This window comes from Adiantum capillus-veneris, chromosome 7 (genome assembly GCF_014529385.1).
Source record: "Adiantum capillus-veneris isolate H3 chromosome 7, ASM1452938v2, whole genome shotgun sequence".
Classification (NCBI taxonomy): Eukaryota; Viridiplantae; Streptophyta; class Polypodiopsida; order Polypodiales; family Pteridaceae; genus Adiantum; species Adiantum capillus-veneris.
In genome coordinates, this window is record NC_140937.1 from 102,104,471 (window position 1) to 102,123,522 (window position 19,052).

The 19,052-nt window shown below is 43.6% G+C and overlaps 1 protein-coding gene across 1 annotated transcript; it reads right to left on the reverse strand.

Annotated features, from left to right (window-relative positions):
* Positions 1-6,602: 6,602 nt before the first annotated feature.
* Positions 6,603-8,482, reverse strand: LOC147454340 (uncharacterized). The gene has a single exon (XM_086517319.1). It carries the CDS (start codon positions 8,270-8,272, stop codon positions 6,734-6,736), a length of 1,539 nt encoding a protein of 512 aa, XP_086373445.1. The 5' UTR covers positions 8,273-8,482; the 3' UTR covers positions 6,603-6,733.
* Positions 8,483-19,052: the final 10,570 nt, after the last annotated feature.

Genomic DNA, 19,052 nt, shown 5'->3' on the forward strand with positions numbered 1-19,052 from the left:
CCTTATCCTTACAACAATGTCATCAACTTTGAATCTATACTCGGGGGATGTTTCTAGATGTTTCATCCAGAAACATGAGAGATTCTTTGACATATTGTAGTCTCTAGTTTGATGTTATTATAAGGTTTCTAGGATCAGTGAATGGATGGACTATGATTTTCAATTCAAACTCTAGAGGGACTCAACTACCTAGCCTGCTTCTCCATCTCTTGTAGTCATTGCCCAAAAGTAATGGCTGACGACATTCATCATAAGAGATAGACGTAGAGTTTTCAATTCAAACTCTAGAGGGACTCAACTACTTAGCCTGCTTCTCCATCTCTTGCATTCATTTCCCAAAAGTAATGGTTGATGGCATTCATCATAAGAGATAGACGTAGAGTTTGGGCTTACTCTACAACTGATACTGTCTCTGTATGGAAAGTCTCCTTGGTACCCCAGCCTTCTCCAAGTACAATGTCTACTTCAGTTATATACAACCTTCTATTGAGCCACATCATTCTTGTTCTCTACAAATCCATTGTTTTGAAACATGCCACAAAGACATGTATAGGCAAGAGCCATTGAATCTTCATCCTCCTTAAATCATGCTCGGAGACATAGCTTTGAGGATATCTTCTTTGATTTTGTATTTGAAGGTACTTGGATCAAGGGCTTCCCATTCTAGTGATCGTATGGTGGGAACATGAAACTCATGTAGTTCTTCATGTGCACCTTCCCCTTGATGAGACCCTGTACTCTGCAGAATACACACACACACACACCAATTGTTTTGTAAAGAGAGGATGGCTTGTCAACATCCATAACATATGCATCCCTTTGTGAATAGCTCTAAATGCAGCACTTAAGCTCTCAATAGGCTGCTACTCCATAGCTATTGATGGAAAGATAGCTAAAATTAAAGAAAAAAATGAAAAAAATGAGAGAGAAATGAGATAAAGATTGGCTGTATCAGTTATATAAGCTTTTGTGTTCCTTACAGTGAGAATGGAGAATGGAATGGTCACTTTGAAGGTAGGAATACGACCTTTCCAATGGGTTTTCACTTCATCTGGCTTGGTTATTTTCACTTTGTGGGCACCTTTTCATGACGGGAGCATTGTTTTTTAGTCAGTCACAGAAAGAGACATGGGTTTTCAAAGACTATTTCTCTGATGTTATGAAAATAACAAGAAGTTACTATGAGAAGGACGACGTGTAGTGGATTCCATGGAAGCTTAGAGATTGGAAACGAAGAGTGTGTGACTTGAAAATGCAACGAAAAGAGAAAAAACCCTCACAAAATGGAGGGAAGGTGAAAAAAGTAGACGTTTGAAAAAACTAGGTGATTTGTCATTAATGGCATTGTTTTCAGATCCTGAAAATGGAGATTGCGTATCTTCTAGCTTGATTTTCTGAAATATAACATGGAACAAAAGGCCAGTACTTTGGACCCAAACTTTAATGTTAGCCATCGAAAACACCTCGATCTAGTGGTTTTTGCCAAACAAATGGGACATTTAGCTGTTCTCCACCAAAATAGAACCATAAAGACCCAAGGTAGAGTAGACAAGATTGCCATACTTTTGTATATGTGTCAATTGACTTTTGGAATATTTTCTAATCCTTAGCTTAACAAACAACCCGTTTTTAGCCGTTTTTGGCCCTAATGAAATGTGGCATTCAATTAGCCTCAAATTTAGCAATATGTGTCTCATTTAGATTAGTGAGATATAAATCATCCACATACACAACAATGATAAGATATATATCATCCACACGTTCACATACAAAGTGCTCTCAATTGGACTATTTTGAAAGCCACATGCAATCAAATGATTGTCCATTTTCTCATAGCAAAGATGATATTTCTTTAACCTATAGAATGCTTTATTACATCTTCACAATTTCCTTTTTTGTCCTTTCTTGATAAAATCATGAGGTTGCATTATATACACTTTTTCATACAATTCACCATGGGAGAAGTTTCTTCGCTGAGCATAAATTTTTACAACTAGCCTCATCTTGTAGCAATCAAAACTACATCCAGCTTATGTTTCAGTCTATAAACCCACTTTGTACCTTTCTTGCCAAGAGGTAAGTCACATAAAGACCAAGTATAATTGTTCTTCATAACTGCATCATATTCATTTTGCATAGCAGCCATCCAATTCTCTAAATTTTATGCATCAAAAGTAAGAGGTTCATTCTCACCACATATACTTAACACAGCCAAAGCATAACAATATGATACGCAAGAAGCATGATAAGAATCCAAATGAGTATGAGTAGACAAAGGTGCATCCAATTTACTGTCTCACAAAGTATGCACTAGCCATTTTGTCACACCTCTAGCTTCCTCATTTTCAGGCATGTCCTCATCAAGTGCATCATTTACATCTTCATAAAAAATAGACTGATATGTGACATCACTTGAAACATGCGTAGGCTGAATATTTTCCTCATTAGGACTTACATTGGTATTCCCACCATTGAAAAGAGACAACAAGGTATCAAAAATATCCTATGACCTTATACCTATCTCTCTAATATAGGGCTAACTCGCATCTTCCACAAAAATAACATCTTGAGAATTCAAGTTTTATTGAGGCCATGGAGGAATCGTCAGGGGTAGCATGGCCTCTATACACCACCACCATTATGTTGAGATGTCAAGCTCAACATATACGACTCCAGGATGACTACCATCGACAATCATCATCATTGGTGCGCTTTGGTGAATACACATATCTTTGCCAGTGATACTACAACTTTACTACACCGAGCTGATCTACCTACTGAAGTGATGACACACTTATCTACTCACCTCACTCACTAGCGGTTTACACTAGACCTTTGTACTAGCTCCCCTTTTATGTAGTAATTTCCCTTATGTTTTGTAGACCTCTTATTTTCAGTTGGTGATGAAGAAGATGTACAATATTTCGCCTCCATCTTTGTGTGTGTGTGTGTGTGTGTGTGCGCGCGCGCGCGCTTGTAAGTGTTCAAGCTCTCTCCTTCTCTATCTCTTGACATGGTATCAAATCCTGGTTGTGTATGAGGAGCTTGGAGCAGCAAACAGAAGCAACCTAGGAAGCGGATTCGGTATTCTTGAGATCCATGGTCAACAATCGTCGCTTGAGGTCATTCCTTTTGGAGAGTGTGCGTCTCATGGTACTATGCAATCCTTTGGACATTTTTGAGGTTGACACCCTCAAAGAGTCTCCGTGTCCTATCCGAGACGCTTCCTTAAGTATTATGTTAGTGCCAGATAGCTATGCTACAGACGTCCATCGTAGCAACCTGCTAACATTGCCAGGGATAGTGATCCTTAGGTGGTGGGTGACCTAGCCGTAGCTTTTTACTTAGAGAACTTTGATTTTGATTTCCATTCCATTTACACTTTGACAGTCAGGCAGCTAGACACGAGGTTTAGTGCTTGGTAGAGGCTGAAAGTCGGGGACTTTCTAGGTCTATTCTTGAGAGGTTTTCGGGAGTAGTGAGAGATATGAGAGCATTTCATTTTTCATATTTTTTGATGCTTTGAAAGTAATGTTTCGTATTCCGTTTTTCTTATAGTTTTGCACCGTTTGTTGGTTTTTAGTCATAGGATTCACTTCAGTACTTAGGAGTAGGTTAGATAACATTTACAACCATCAAATTGGGCAAAAATGATCAAGGAAAAAACTGTCAAAACCTTATTTCGGTAGCCAAGACCATAAACTCTAAAATTTGGAAAATTTGATGGTCAGAGCTCAAAAGTAGATACAAACCCAAAAATAAGTTCAAAAAGGGGTAAACCAAGCAAGGGAGAGATGACCTGGAAATTTTCTACCCAAAATGTGCAAAAACATGGATCAGATCCATGCATTTTGGACAAAAACTGATACCAAAGGGTTCTTTGAGGTTCCACGCCACTAGGTATACTCATCCAAATCAAGAAATTGGGCAAAAACCACAAAAACCTTAAAAATAGACAAAAACTTGGGTTTTTTTGAAGTTTTGGAATCCAAATTAAAAAATAATTGGAAATTCAACCTCTACAGGGTGCATGCATACAACACTACATGACATCATTGGTTGAACAACATCTTTTACAAAAAAGAAAAATCCTAGAAAGCTAGGATATGTTTGGATTGTGGATGATATAACCTGTAACCCTTGCTCTTAGCATATAACCAATTTCTTGTGTTGTTGTTGCATCACTAAAGCATAAACCAAGCAACCAAGAATATGCAAGTGACCAATTGATGCCATGCCTCATATGGAGTCATAGATTGCAAAGCTTTAGTGGGACGCATGTTATGCCTCATATGAAGTCATAGATTGCAAAGTTTTAGTGGACACATGTTATGTATGTAGCACACAATACAATTTCTAAACAGAAAGCATGTGGCAAAGCTTGGCTTTTGACCATCATCATGCCATCTCCATAAGTGGCACGTCCTTCCTCTGGGCATCTCCATTTTGTTGAGGTGTATAATGCACTACATTGGTATTATATCCTACCATCCAACAATGAATTACATTCTTTTGACATATATCCTCTTCCCACCCCCCGATCAAAATGGACGGTGCCCATAGTACAGCTAGATGCATTTTCAGTCAATAGCAAAAACTACTTGAAGCACATAAAGATTTCGTAATTAGCCTTAAGCGGATGTACCCATGCATGTCATGAGTAATCATCAATGAAATTCACAAATGAAAAATGATTACCAAAAGAAGTAGTGTGCATCTGGTCGCAACATCATTGTGCACAAGCTACAACTTGCAAGTTGTCTGCACTAACCCATCTTTTTGAAACCTAGAAGGCTATATTGTTCCCAAAATAGAGCCTTCATAAACATGCTTAGATGGTGCCTCCAAAGGGGACAATGAGGCAACCATATCATAGTTTTGAAAATGCATTAAACTAGCAAAATTCACATGCCCAAAACATGCATGCCATAGTTTAACATTTGAAACAGCTTTAGAATTGGCAACTACATTTGCAAAACTTTCTACATAATTGTCATAGATGTTGAGGTTGTATAGCCCATGTGACAAGGTAGCTGATGCCACAATAATATCACTTCAACCAAGATAATGAATAATGCATTTGTCATCCACAAACTTTACAACATGGCGAAGTCTTGCGAATGCAAAAATAGACAACAGATTCTTCTTGATCCCATGCACAGAAAGTACTTTAGAAAGCGTGAAGAAACTACCATTAACTGCAGTAAGTGCAATCTTTCAAAGTCCCTAAACTGAAGCACCTTCTACAAATTGCATCTCCCAAAAATACTACATACTTCTAACCAAATATCTAAAACTCATTTTGTACCTATACAAAGGCACTCCCACACACACTATAAATTGACTACTCTCGATACTCCTAACCAAGTTCCCAAGACACATTTTGTATTCATACAAAGGCACTCACACACATTGTAGCCTTACTACTAGATACTTCTAACCAAATATATGAAATTCATTTTGTGCCTGGACAAAGGAACTCGCACACACAATGTAACTTGGTCAGCTAATGTACCCCAAGGTCCTTAACATCCACTTTGTAGCATACTAACGTCATTATGCTTATAGCCTACATTGCCTACTCTCACTCTCTCCACATTATGTCCACCATGCTTCTCTCATTTTGGGCTCACTTTTCATGATTAGGTTTCTTACAGTGATCCCAAGCATCCATCTCTCTCTCTCTCTCTCTCTCTCTCTCTCTCTCTCTCTCTCTCTCTCTCTCTCGGGGTACCCTATAGAGTTCGATCTCTTTCATGATTTTAGCAACAAATAAACTTGGTGTGTGTGCATGTGTGCACACGCATGTTTTATAAATTGAACAAGCGTAGGCAAAAGCAAAGTCGGCCCTAAAAAGTAAACTTGGCCACCTTCCAACGAATATCCGTTGTCATGAAAATCATGCCTGTGTTGTCGGTCATTGATTCCATGGCTCGGTCTTCATTCAAGACCCCGCGGTCTTTAGTGCTGAGGCCTTGGAAGATGTTTCTCTTCCTCAGGACCAAGTAACACACAAAATTGAATGCGGGGTGGAGAGGGGATCCATAGCTGCCAAGTCCACACAAGATTTTATGCAATCGCAACCGCAACAGTTCTATCGAAACTAAACCCGGCCACAAATTGGACCCCCGACACCCGGGCACTGCATGTTTTTAGTCCTATCAAAACTAAACCCGACCACAAATTGGACCCCCGAAACCCGGGCACTGCATGTTTTTAAGCATAATACATCATAAACACAGGGCTGAATACAACATGTGCGCGCGTGGGTGAGTTGGCTAGTTCATGTGACCCAAAACCTGGGCCGTGAGGTGGTGGGTTCAAAACCGGCCGACGAAGGCCCGAAATTTTGCGCTGCCCAAGTTTAACCCGCCTCGAGATCCCGCCTTCCACTTCCGGACCGTTGATCCCCTTACCCCCCCCGCATTAAATTTTGTGTGTCTGTGTGTCACTCAATCTCGTGGGTTTCTCTTGGAGTTCATTGAGTATACCTCTTTAATGGTGTCGGTAAGTAGTGATAATTAAGACAAAAAATAGTCAACCTAATAGAGCTAAGCATCCTTCTATGTACAAGAATCAATGTGCTCATTTATTCTATTTTCAAGATGTCAATTGAGTTAATTTTTTGCCGAGTACCACACAACAAAATGTTCTCAAGATTAAGGACACATGTATTTAGGCAAGTAGCGTAGGTACTAGACCTAGAGAGAAAAATTAGGATGATGCATCACTACTACATTTGGCAGGGTGGGGAGAGATTTCTTCTCCCCTTGCGAGTGCTGCTTGCCATGGAGAGAATCAAAAGCCAAGTTGTGACCACACCTCCTGCAAAAAGCTTGCCAAAAAACAATCCACATAAGGCAAGAGGGAAGGACACAAGAGAGGCAAGCATGGTGTCATTTGAATTAGCCATTGTTGTTAACCTCTTTAAGGTCTGCTGCCTAGCTTCGGGCTGAGATGGTGGTGGTGAGAAACAAGTACCACTTGTTGGACTACATTGAGATGCCCTTTGATTGAAGGACTTGGTCAGCCTGCACGCCAAGCCTGGGCTGCGAGGCGTCCCAATCTTCTTAGTTCTAGCAGAGCAACTACCCGCTGGCGAGACAGAGGACGGCGATGCCAATGGCGACGACGACGTTGATGACAAAGACAATGATGATGCGTTGAGCTGTAGAGGCGCAAATGCGTTACGAGGAACCTGCACTGACAAATTCTTAAAGGAGGATCTCAATTTGTTTCTCAGCAGCTTCGATCGCTGCCTGCCTGTCTTCGATGTCTGTGGACTCTGGTGCCTTGCGGTCGTTGTCTCATGCCTCTCAAACTCGTTGTCCATTTCTATTGTCTCTCCATTTACTGCCTTTATTGCTCTGACGCTGTGATTGAAGTCACCAGAATGCAGAGGGGATAGAGCACCTTTACTTATGTCTCCCCCTCTCACAAAGGAGAGGGAGGAGCTCTTAATTATCTCTATTAAGCCAAAAACCAATGTGATTATGAAGCAAAGCATTGGTCTAGCTGTTCCACTTACTATGTTGCTCGCATGTTCCCACACACTAGCAAATGACATGCTACCCCTAGAGTTGGAGCACAGACTCCGCTCACGCATAAGTTCGACTGCTGATGTATCAACATTGATGTTGTTGACAGACATACAGTTATCGGGGACAAATCCAAACTGTTGCCTGCACGACATATCACATGGCGTTGAGAACAATGCCATATGCCCACATGGTTCATTACATTGAGTGGTTGATGGTGTGCACGCAGATGATGATGACGAAAATATGCGCCTAGCAGAGGTACCACACAACCCTGTTGCTGATGTGTGTGAGCCCTTCATATGACATGAGCATAAGGCGTACGGTGATGGTGATGGTTGCTCATTCAACATACTGCATGACGGAAATGGTACATTGCAACATACTGGATTCTCCGTTGAGTGTGCCACATCAAATGTCGAGGTTTCCATGACCGTCTCTGCATCTGAACATGAGGTTGCGGCCTCTGTGGAAGACCTCCTTGTTTCTGAGGAAGAGAAAGGATGCGACAAGGTGTAGCTGTGTTGGTGCATCCACCGATGTAGGAGAGCAGAGGGGCTACGAGGCGAGGATGGGAGGACGGGTAGCAAAACCACAGCAGGGGAAGTGGCTACAAGCTCCACGAAGGTTAGAGACATGCCAGTGTGTGTGGCGACTTTGATCTTCATGTCTTTCAAGGCCTTGCACAGGCCTCCTCGAGGAGAAGAGGCAAAAGAAGAGGAGTCACGACTCATAACGAAGGAGTGTTCTCTCTAATGGTGTGTTCGTGTGTTTGTGTGTGTGTGTGTGCGCGCGCGCTGTGTTTTCTTGGGGGTGCGTGGGTCTGTGTGTGAGTGTGTGTGAGAGAGAGTAACCGTTGCCGGTTTGAGAGGATAAAAAAACGGAGGCCCGCCATGTGTGCACAGCCCTGTGTGTCTCGATCACGAGGTGACTCTGCGCAGCAGTCGACGCATTGGGCAAGGAAACAGCGACAGCACAGTAAAACGGCTCTCTCGCAAGTCGTCTTGCAAATTTCCCTAGTGGGTGGGGGGCGGTGGGAGGGGATCAACGGAAGTGATTGGGGCCGACGGATGCACGTTTGTAAATTCGGGACATTTGGCAAATTTGGGGAGAAAACAAATTCGGGTAGGCGTGAAAACTCGGGGCATTCGGGGGACCCTCGTGTCGTCAGATCTCACGGTCCACGATTGACGTCCCCCCCCCGCCCCGCCCCCCAAAATTTTTGTCCTCCACCATCAATCCCATCCTGCCCATGTCCGTGTGCGATGTGTGTGTGTGGGGGGTTGTCTTTATAGGCCACGGGGTCACAAAGAAGGGATCAAGGATTCATGTCAAAAGTTAGATTATGATTTCAATGAGGATCGTCGATTTTTACGGTACTGCGAAAAAAGTAATCTCTGCACAAAAAGTAATCTCGACATAATAATTACTTTTGACGACACGGGTTGACGCCTTTTCTATGTGCATTAAAGTCATTCTAAAAGTGGATTCTAACATTTATGCTCACTAAAAGTAAACGATTAGATATACATCAAAATAGTAATATAGATACACTATGTGTAATCTCAACACAAGCAAGGGAAGTCTCTCTCTCTCTCTCTCTCTCTCTCTCTCTCACACACACACACACACACACACACACACACACACACACACACACACACAAAACCAAGTGTCGTCTCATCACAAGTGTGTTGCACAAGATGAAGGATGAGCTTCATGTTTGACACGATGAGGATGAAAAACTTTGTTTATATTTGAGAGATGCGTTAACGGTGAGAGTTCCATGTGTTGAAGATCGGGAGAATATTGTTTAAGTTTCCCTTATTGTTGAAAGATCAAAACCCCAAGGAATTAATAAAACCCTAAATTCAATCAAATCCAAATGGTACATTGATATTCAGAAGCATGGTATACTTACCACGTACATCAAAGAGTACATACACACTGGAGAGGGGGAAATGGGAATATACTCGGAACACAACAAACATGCCTCTTTATAGCCCGAGATATACACAACACCCCTAACCACTAGAGTCCACCTTCAAAACTCGACAATCTCACAGGCAAACCACCGTTTGCACATACCCTTCCCACAAACTTGCTGCTACACCACAAACATGACCAATCATTCCACACTGCCCGATTCACAACCTTCGCCACACACACAACATCTCTCTATCTCTCTTTGCACATCAGACATCGGGGGGACACAATTACCGATACACACCCAAAAAAACACACATACAAGCACATAAGAGAAGGGGGAGGGGGAAAATCACCACAAACTACACAACAATGATGGCTTTGACTCACAAAAAACATCATTTACAACATAACTCCAAGCCGGCACACTCCTCAGCAAGCACAAAACCATGGATTGGCAGTCCTCTGACTCTGTAGAAGCACCATAGCCGCACCTCGGCAACACAAAATGGCTCCTGCACCACCGCGGCGTAAAAATAGCAAAGAATCCTTAAACGCCCCAGAAGCCTTTACAAAATCATTAAAACCTCCTTTTATAGGAGTGCCTAAGCTCAAAAAAGAAAAAGATTGTAGGATCCCAGATCGTGCAGCTCCATCAGAGCCCTTTTGGCATATTTTTGCATTTCATACACGTCACACAAACCTTTTTAGTATTCTATGCATGCTATCGAGGCATCGACCTCCTTCCTTTATAGGCTACAAGTGAATGGGATCATTCTCTCTTCCCCTCATACAACTTAGCATGAACTGACTTTAGGGTCCTCCCTTGTTGTCACGGCGGCGTTACAAGGGGTGGAGCCCCCTCCTCAATTAAAAAAAATGCAAGCTGGGGCCGCGTAGGAATCACCTCCAACAAGGCATGCCACATCAGCACCCTGACAACGCCGTCCGACGGTGAGCTCCACCGACCACATCACAGCGTGCCACCAGGGCACCGCCCTCTTGCGCCCTCACAAAGCCGCAACAGACCACCATAGCCGGGGGAGAGCTCGTGCTCACCAATGGTGCCTCATCCCATAACAAACGCCCTACGCCGGCGTCAACACCTTCGCAGGTGCGATTGTACACGGCCACCTGGCACTCCTGCAAGCATCGAACCTCCAAGGTGCTCAAAACCCTTCAACACTTCATCAATTTTTTTGAAAATGATCCATTTTTTTCCCAACTTCCACTGCATTGCCATTCCCTGCTTAGTAATCCAACGCTCGAACCGCAAATTCTCACCAAAACCTCATAGTGTCGCTCCGAACCATTCAGCTCTCTTGGCCTTTTGGTTTCAATGTGGCCTCGAATTGAGGTGCCCAAAACTCGGAAAAACCATCTGGGATTGTATTGACGCCGATTGGCACCAACTTAAACCACCCGTATCTACGTGACTAGGCATCCAATTGACAATCCGTAACTTCCTATCAGCTCCATATACTGTCCACAACCTTCCCAAACCATGCCGAGCTTCAAAAAACACATGCGAACACATTTCTCAAAGCGGTCAAACCGGCTAAGAATTGGCTCTCATCAAAACTTCAAAGCCTCATCACTTGGTATTCATGAGTCCAATTGCCGTTTTGAAAAGACCAACAAGTTCGATAAATCGAGATCTACACATCTATAACCTCAAACTGGCTTTGACCTTCTTTCCTTACTCACATCCTTACTCACATCTTGGCATACCGCCTTCTACTTCGCACCAACCTCCGTCGGAGTAATCACCTCTCGAAAGCGCTTTAGAAGTTGACTCTGCAAATCTTGCCATGATCATTGCTCTTAAAACCATCGAATCATATCTTTTCCCATCCTTGCATCAGCAGCAAAATCCTTTGCAACTTTTTTGCATCCGTCAATAGATGCATCGATAGCATCCATAACTCAAAATCTGCCAGCCAATCTTCAGGGTCTTCAACTTGTGTAAATATGGGGCCAAAACTTGGCTCCACCATTTCTGCCAACTTATTCAATACTTTTGAACCATCCACCAACCGCTTGTCAGCTTTCAAACATCGCTTCAAACTTCCAAAAGGAGCATTAGCATAGCTCCTCAATGGGGGCACCAAAAGATGGAAAGGGGAATACACCTGAAACACAACAAACATGCCTCTCTATAGCCCATGATATACACAACACCCCTAACCACTAGAGTTCACCTTCAAAACTCGACAAATCTCACATGCAAACCACCGTTTTCACATAATCATGCACACACGCTCACTACTACACCACAAAAACGACCAATCATTTTGCACTGTCAGATTCACAATCTTCACCACACACACAACCTCTCTCTATCTCTCTTTGCACATCAAACAACGGGGGGGAATCGATACACACCCAAAAACGCACGCACACAAGCAGAGAAGAGAGGAGGGAGGGGGGAATTGACACAAACTAATAGCAATGATGGCTTCGACTCACAAAAAACACCATTTACAACATAACTCCAAGCCGACACACTCCTAGGAAAGCACAAAATCATGAATTGGCAACCCTCCGGCTTTGCACAAGCACCATAGCTACACCTCGACAACACACAACGACTCCAACACCACCACTGAGTAAAAATGGCAAAAAACCTTCAAACGGTCCAAAAGCCTTTACAAAATCATGAAAAACTCCTTTTATAGGAGTGCCTAAACTCAAAAAAGAAAACGATTGTTTGATCCTAGCTCGTGTAGCTCCATCAGAGTCCTTTTTCCATTTTTTTGCATTTCATACACATGTCACACTCCCCTTTTTAGTATTCTATGCATGCTACAGCGACATGGCCTCCTTCCTTTACAAGCTACATGTGAACCAACTCTTTGGATCACTCTCTCTCCCCCTCATACTCCTTAGCTCGAACCGCCCTTAGCGTCCTCGCTTGTTGTAACGGCGACATGACAAGGGGTGAGAACCCCCTCCTCAATAAAAAAAAGTGTAGGTTGAGGCTGTGTAGGAAGCACCTCCAACAAGGCGTTTCACGTTAGCACCCTACGACATTGTCTGACGGTGAGCTCCACTGACCACAACACAGTGAGTCACCAGGGAGCTGCCCTCTTGCGCCCTAACAGAGTTGCAACATCAGACCACCATAGCCGGGGGAGAGCTTGTGCTCTCTCTCTCTCTCTCTCTCTCTCTCTCTCTCTCTCTCTCTCTCTCTCTCTCTCTCTCTCTCTCTCTCTCTCTCCCTTGATTCTTCCAATGGTGCCTCATACCAGGACAAATACGGTGCACCAACGTCAATATCTTTGCATGTGGGATTATACACGACCATGTGGCACTCCTGCAAGCATCGAACCTCTAAGCTGATCAAAACCCTTCAACACTTGACCATTTGTTTTGAAAATGATCCATTTTCCCCCCAAATTTCATTGCATTGCTGTTCCTTGCCCAGTGATCCGCGACACCCAAACTGCAAACTCTCACTAAAACTTGATAGTGTCGACCATGAACCATTCAACTCTTGCGACCTATTGGTTTCACTATGGCCTCAAACGGAGGTGACCAAAACCTAGGAAAAATGATCTGGAATTGTAATGAAGCTAAGTGGCACCAAGTTAAACCAGTCATATCTACCTAACAAGGCATCTGATCGACAATCTGTAACTTCCTATTAGCTCCATATACTATCCACAACCTTCCTGAACCATCCACAACCTTCCCGAACCATGTCAAAAAACACATGCAGGCACATTTCTCAAAGAGGTCAAACCGGTTCAGAACCGACGCCCGTCATAACTTCAAAGCCTCATCACTTGGCATTCAAGAATCCAATAGCCATTTTGAAAAGACCACGAGGCTCGATAATTTGATCTCTACACATCTTTAACCTCAAAGTGGCTTCGACCTCCTTTCCCCAACTACACTGTCCATCTCAGATCGGCAATCACCTCCAACTTCAAAGCGCCATATCTTGTACACTGTGGATACATTTGACAAGCCATCTGGACCACTCCCCTCATCACTTCAAGCTCTACATATCCAGGCCAAAAACTAGCACTTGAATCTCCTTCATTTGCTACCATTATTGGCCCTCTCTAGAGCCGTCTTGGTCTATAAAACCACATTAGCCATGCATTCCCGCTGCTACCTGTCTGCCTGTGACCCTTATACCTACTTCTTCTCTTTTCCATGCACTTGCTAGCCTGCACATACCTGCTTGTGCCACCTTCTATGATCAACCAACTTTGGTTGCACCATTGCCCACCCGCTCGTTGAACATATATGTTCAACCACACAAAATCTTTATTCTCCTACCAAGTGGAAACACTGGCAAACGTTGTCATAAAACCAAAACCATATATACAATCTTATTCTAGCATACTGCCATCAAACCTCAAGTGGGTTGCCCCATCCCCTGCATCACATACTCTCTACCTGGATAAAAAAAACTGGCATTGGTTTCGTCCATCCACCTAGAACTACGTACCATAGTGTTGCAGTCCGATACATAGCTCATCATGCTCCTCAGGTGCCCTTGACATCTCCTCATCACTGCAACCATTCATCAACATACTACCCACTTCAAACCAGGCACCATCAAACATAGCACCATTCAAGAAAAACCGTACCTAAACACATGTTTGACCCTCCCTCTCAACCATAGAAAGTGGGACTCTCCTCAAAAGAGCACTGCATCTAGCATAGATACTCCTCTACATCGGCTTTTACTGGTATAACCATAGCACACTATTCATCCAAAGAAATTTCCACCTATAGAGGGGCTAACCCTCACACCACTTGTATCTTGGTCAAATTTCTATCCATCACAAGCACCTGCATCTCTTCATCCATAGCAACCATGGGATCATCAAACCCCCAATAAGACTCATTTTCCATACATACCTAGTCCATAAAACTTGTAACCATAGCATCATCCTTGCAATCCACAAGCATGTGCAACTGTCCCTTGCTTTGGTCAACATCCAATCCATCATGAGCATCAGTAGAATCCCCAACATCCTTGGTTGCCGCTTCATCATCATCCTCTTCTCGACTCTGGTGGCTCACTTGGCTATCCATAAGCTCAGCCTTAATCCACCCGACATCTGCTACCTCTTTTGCACATTGGTTCACTTCAAAAAAGGGCTTATCCTCATTGACAAGCTCGTTGACCACTAACACATGCACATCATAACTTGGATACCTCCAAGGAACATAACCAACCATAGGCCTTACCTCAACTAGCTCTGCACTTTGAACAACCGGTATCACTTTTGGTTGAACCATAGGACACACTGCTACCACTGCAACATGCACATAATCTGCAAGCTTCAATCAGCCCATCTCCAGCTTTCGCTTTACCTTCCGGCTCTTCATCTTGGCTAGAAAGAACATGTCTTCATAGGTATTTGCATCGTACTTGACCTTGTCTCTGATCTTCGGATGCAAGTACTCTAGAAACTTTGACAACTTCAAATACTGATTGCCTTTCACTCCAATAGCAATCTCTAACCGCTTCTAGCATACTTCAAATTGCTCAAGAAAAACTAAAAAATAATTACTCACATCCTTGCATACTGCCTTCAACTTTGCTCCAGCCTCTGTCGGAGTAATCACCACTCAAAACCGCTTTAGAAATTGACTCTGTAGTTCCTGCCATGATCCTCGATCATTGCTCTTAAAACCATCGAACCATATTTTGCTCGTCCTTGCATTAGCAGCGGCACTGTCTGCAATTTCTGCATCTTGTATTGATAGCATCCATAGCTCAAAATCTGCCAACCAGTCTTCAGGGTCTTCAACACCTATGAATATGGGGCCAAAACTTGGCTCCATCATTTCCGCCAGCTTATTCAACACTTTTCGACCATCTTCCAACCGCTTGTCAGCTTTCAAACTCCGCTTCAAATTTTAAATACGAGCATCAAAATAGCTCCTTAGTGGGGGTGTCAACAGATGGAGATGGGGGAAGGGGAATACATTTGAAACAAAACAAACATGCCTCTCTATAGCCCAGGATATACACATCACCCCTAACCACTAGAGTTCACCTTCAAAACTTGACAATCTCATAGGCAAACCACCGTTTGCATATAATCATGCACACAGACTCACTACTATACCACAAAATGACCAATTATTCCACACTAGCCGATCACAACCTTCACCACACACACAACCTCTGTCTATCTCTCTTTGCACATCAAACATGGGGGGGGGGGGGGGGGGGGGGGGGGGGCACAATTGCTGACACACACCCTAAAACACATGCACACAAGCAAAGAAAAGAAGGGGGAGTGGGGAATCGCACAAACTGCATAGCAATGATGGTTTTTACTCATAAAAAACACCATTACAACATAACTGCAAGCGGGCGCACTCCTGGGCAACCACAAAACCATGAATTGACAGCCCTCTGGCTCTGCATAAGTACCATAGCAGCACCTCGGCAACACATTGTGGCTCCAGCACCGTCGTGGAGCAAAAATGGCAAAAAACCTTCAAACGGTCCAAAACCCTTTACAAAATCATGAAAACCTCCTTTTATAGGAGTGCCTAAACTCAAAAAAAAGAAAAAGATTGTGTGATCCCAGCTCGTGTAGCTCCATTGGAGCCCTTTTGGCCTTTTTTTACATTTCATACACATGTCACACTCCCCTTTTAAGTATTCTATGCATGCTACTGCGACATCCGCCTCCTTCCTTTACAAGCTACATGTGAACCAACTCTTGAGATCACTCTCTCTCGCCCTCATACTGCTTAGCATGAACCGCCCTTAGGGTCCTTGCCTGTTGTTGTCATGGCAGTGTGACAAGGGGTGGGACCCCCCTCCTCAATTAAAAAAAGCGTAGGCTGGGGCTGTGTAGGAAGCACCTCCAACAAGGCATGTCACGTCGGCACCCTGACGGTGCTATCCGATGGTGAGCTCCACTGACCACATCACAATGCGCCACCATGGCACCGCCCTCTTGCACTCTCACAGAGTCACAACAACATACCACCATAGCCGGGGGAGAGCTCCTGCTCTCTCTCTCTCTCTCTCTCTCTCTCTCTCTCTCTCTCTCTCTCTCTCTCTCTCTCTCTCTCTCTCTCTCTCTCCATGCCCTCCAATGGTGCCTCATCCCAAGACAATACCCTATGCCAACATCAACACCTTTGCATGTGGGATTGTACACGACCACGTGGCACTCCTGCAAGCATTGAACCTGCAAGGTGCTCAAAACCCTTCACAACACTTCACCATTTTTTTTGAAATTTTTTCCAATTTCCATTGCATTGCCATTCCTTGCCTAGTGATCCGACACCCAAACTGTAAACTCTCACCAAAACCTCATAGTGTCGCCTCCGAACCATTCAGCTCTTGCCACCTTTTGGTTTCATTGTGGCCTCGAACGGAGGTGACCAAAATCGAGGAAAAACCATATGAAACTGTACTGAGGCAAACGGGCACCAAGTTAAACTTGTCATATCTACCTGACCAGGCATCTGATTGAAAATCCTATCAACTCCATATACTGTCCACAACCTTCCCAAACCATGTCAAGCTTCAAAAAACACATTCATACACATTTCTTAAAGCAGTCAAACCGGTTCAGAACCGATGCCCGTCAAAACTTCAAAGCCTCATCAGTTGGCATTCAAAAGTCCAATTGCCATTTTGAAAAGACTAGCACGCTCAATAATTTGAGCTCTACACATCTTTAACCTCAAACTGGCTTTGACCTCTTTTTCCCAACTGCCTTGTCTGTCTCAGATCAACAATCACCTCCAGCTTCAAAGCACCATATCCTGCACACCGTGGCTCCATTTGACGAGCCGTATGGACTAGTCCCCGCAGCACTTCAAGTTCTACATATCCATGCCAAAAACTAGCACTTTGAACCTCCTTCACCTGCTACCAAAATTGGCCCTCTCTAAAGCCCTCTTGGTCTATAAAACCACATTAGCCATGCATTCCTGCTGCTACCTGTCTGCCTATGACCCTTGTACCTACTTCTTCTCTTTGCCATGCACCTCCTAGCCTGCATATACATGCTTGTGCCACCTTCTATGGTCGACCAACTTTTGTTGCACCATCATTGCCCACCCCCTTGTTGAACATATATGCTCAACCACACACAAGATTTATTCTCCTACCAACTAGAAACACTGTCAAACACTATCACAAAATCAAAACCATATGTACAGTCTTATTTTAGACTACTGCCATCAAACCTCAAGTGGGTTGCCCCATCCCTTGCATCACAAAGTCTTTGCCTGGATAAAAAAAATATTGCATTGGTTCCATCCATCCACCTATAATTGCATACCATAGTGTTGCACTCCGGTACATAGCTCACCATGCTCCTCAGCTGCCCTTTGGTATCTCCTCATCACTCCAACCATTCATCAACATACTGGCCACTTCAAATAGACACGATCAAACAGACCACCATTCAAGGAAACCATACCTAAACACATTTCTGACCCTCCCTCCCAACCATAGAAAATGGGACTCTCCTCAAAAGAGCACTGCATATAGCATACATACTCCTCTACACTGGCTTCTACTGGCATAACCATAGCACACTGATCATCCAAAAAAATTTCCACTTGTAGAGGGGCTATCCCTCACACCACCTATATTCTAGTCAAAACTCTATCCACCAACACCTGCATCTCTTCATCCATAGCAACCATGGGATCATCAAACCCCCAATAAGACTCATTTTCCATGCATACCTGGTCCATAAAACTTTTAACCATAACATCATCCCTGCAATCCACATGCACATGCAACTGCCCCTTACTTTGGTCAGCATCCAATCCATCATGAGCATTAGAAGAATGCCCACCATCCCTGGTTACCGCTTCATCATCATCCTCTTGTCGACTCTAGAGGCCCACTTGGCTATCCATACGTGCATCCTTGCCCTCCTTTGCAAAGTTTTGAACCAACTGCACTGCCATAGCACCTTCCACTGCAACCTTCATCAGCATAGCCATTAATAGAGAGAGCACTGCATGCCCCCTTTGACAGCCCATCTTCCCCCACAAGCTTTGGTTCTCCAACTTGCTCTTCTTTCACATTGGCTATCATCATATTATTAGACACATAATAAGGCAGCTTTACCTTTACCAACACATGATCATCCAACTCCATCTCCTTGCCATAGGATGTAGACTCATCGGCTCTATCGTTTCCCAAAAAGTCGAGCTCGTAACTTCATCTTCATCAACATCATATACCGATTTTGTATCCGCATCCTCATCTACTCATTGCTTCATAAAAGCTTGACTATCCTCTTGATTTTGCACAAATTCTTCATCTCCTTCCGAGCTCTCGGCATCTGTGACTTTACGAGGACTTGACTGTACTCTGCTACCTTTTCATACAAAATCTCCACAAGAACAGAGTTCACCTCTTCAATCTGCTCCAAAAACCCAACGTTTGCTACCTCTTTTGCACATTGGTTCACTTTAACAAAGGGCTTATACTCGTTGACAAGCTCGTTCACCCCTGGCACAAGAATACCATAAACTCAAAACCTCCAAGGAACATAACCAACCATAGGCCTTACCTCAATAGACTCTGCACTTTGAACAACTGGTACCGACCATAGGAAACACCGC

Coding starts and splice junctions, on each gene's coding strand:
- LOC147454340 (XM_086517319.1), bottom strand. CDS start 8,272: ATGAGTCGTGACTCCTCTTCTTTTGCCTCTTCTCCTCGAGGAGGCCTG.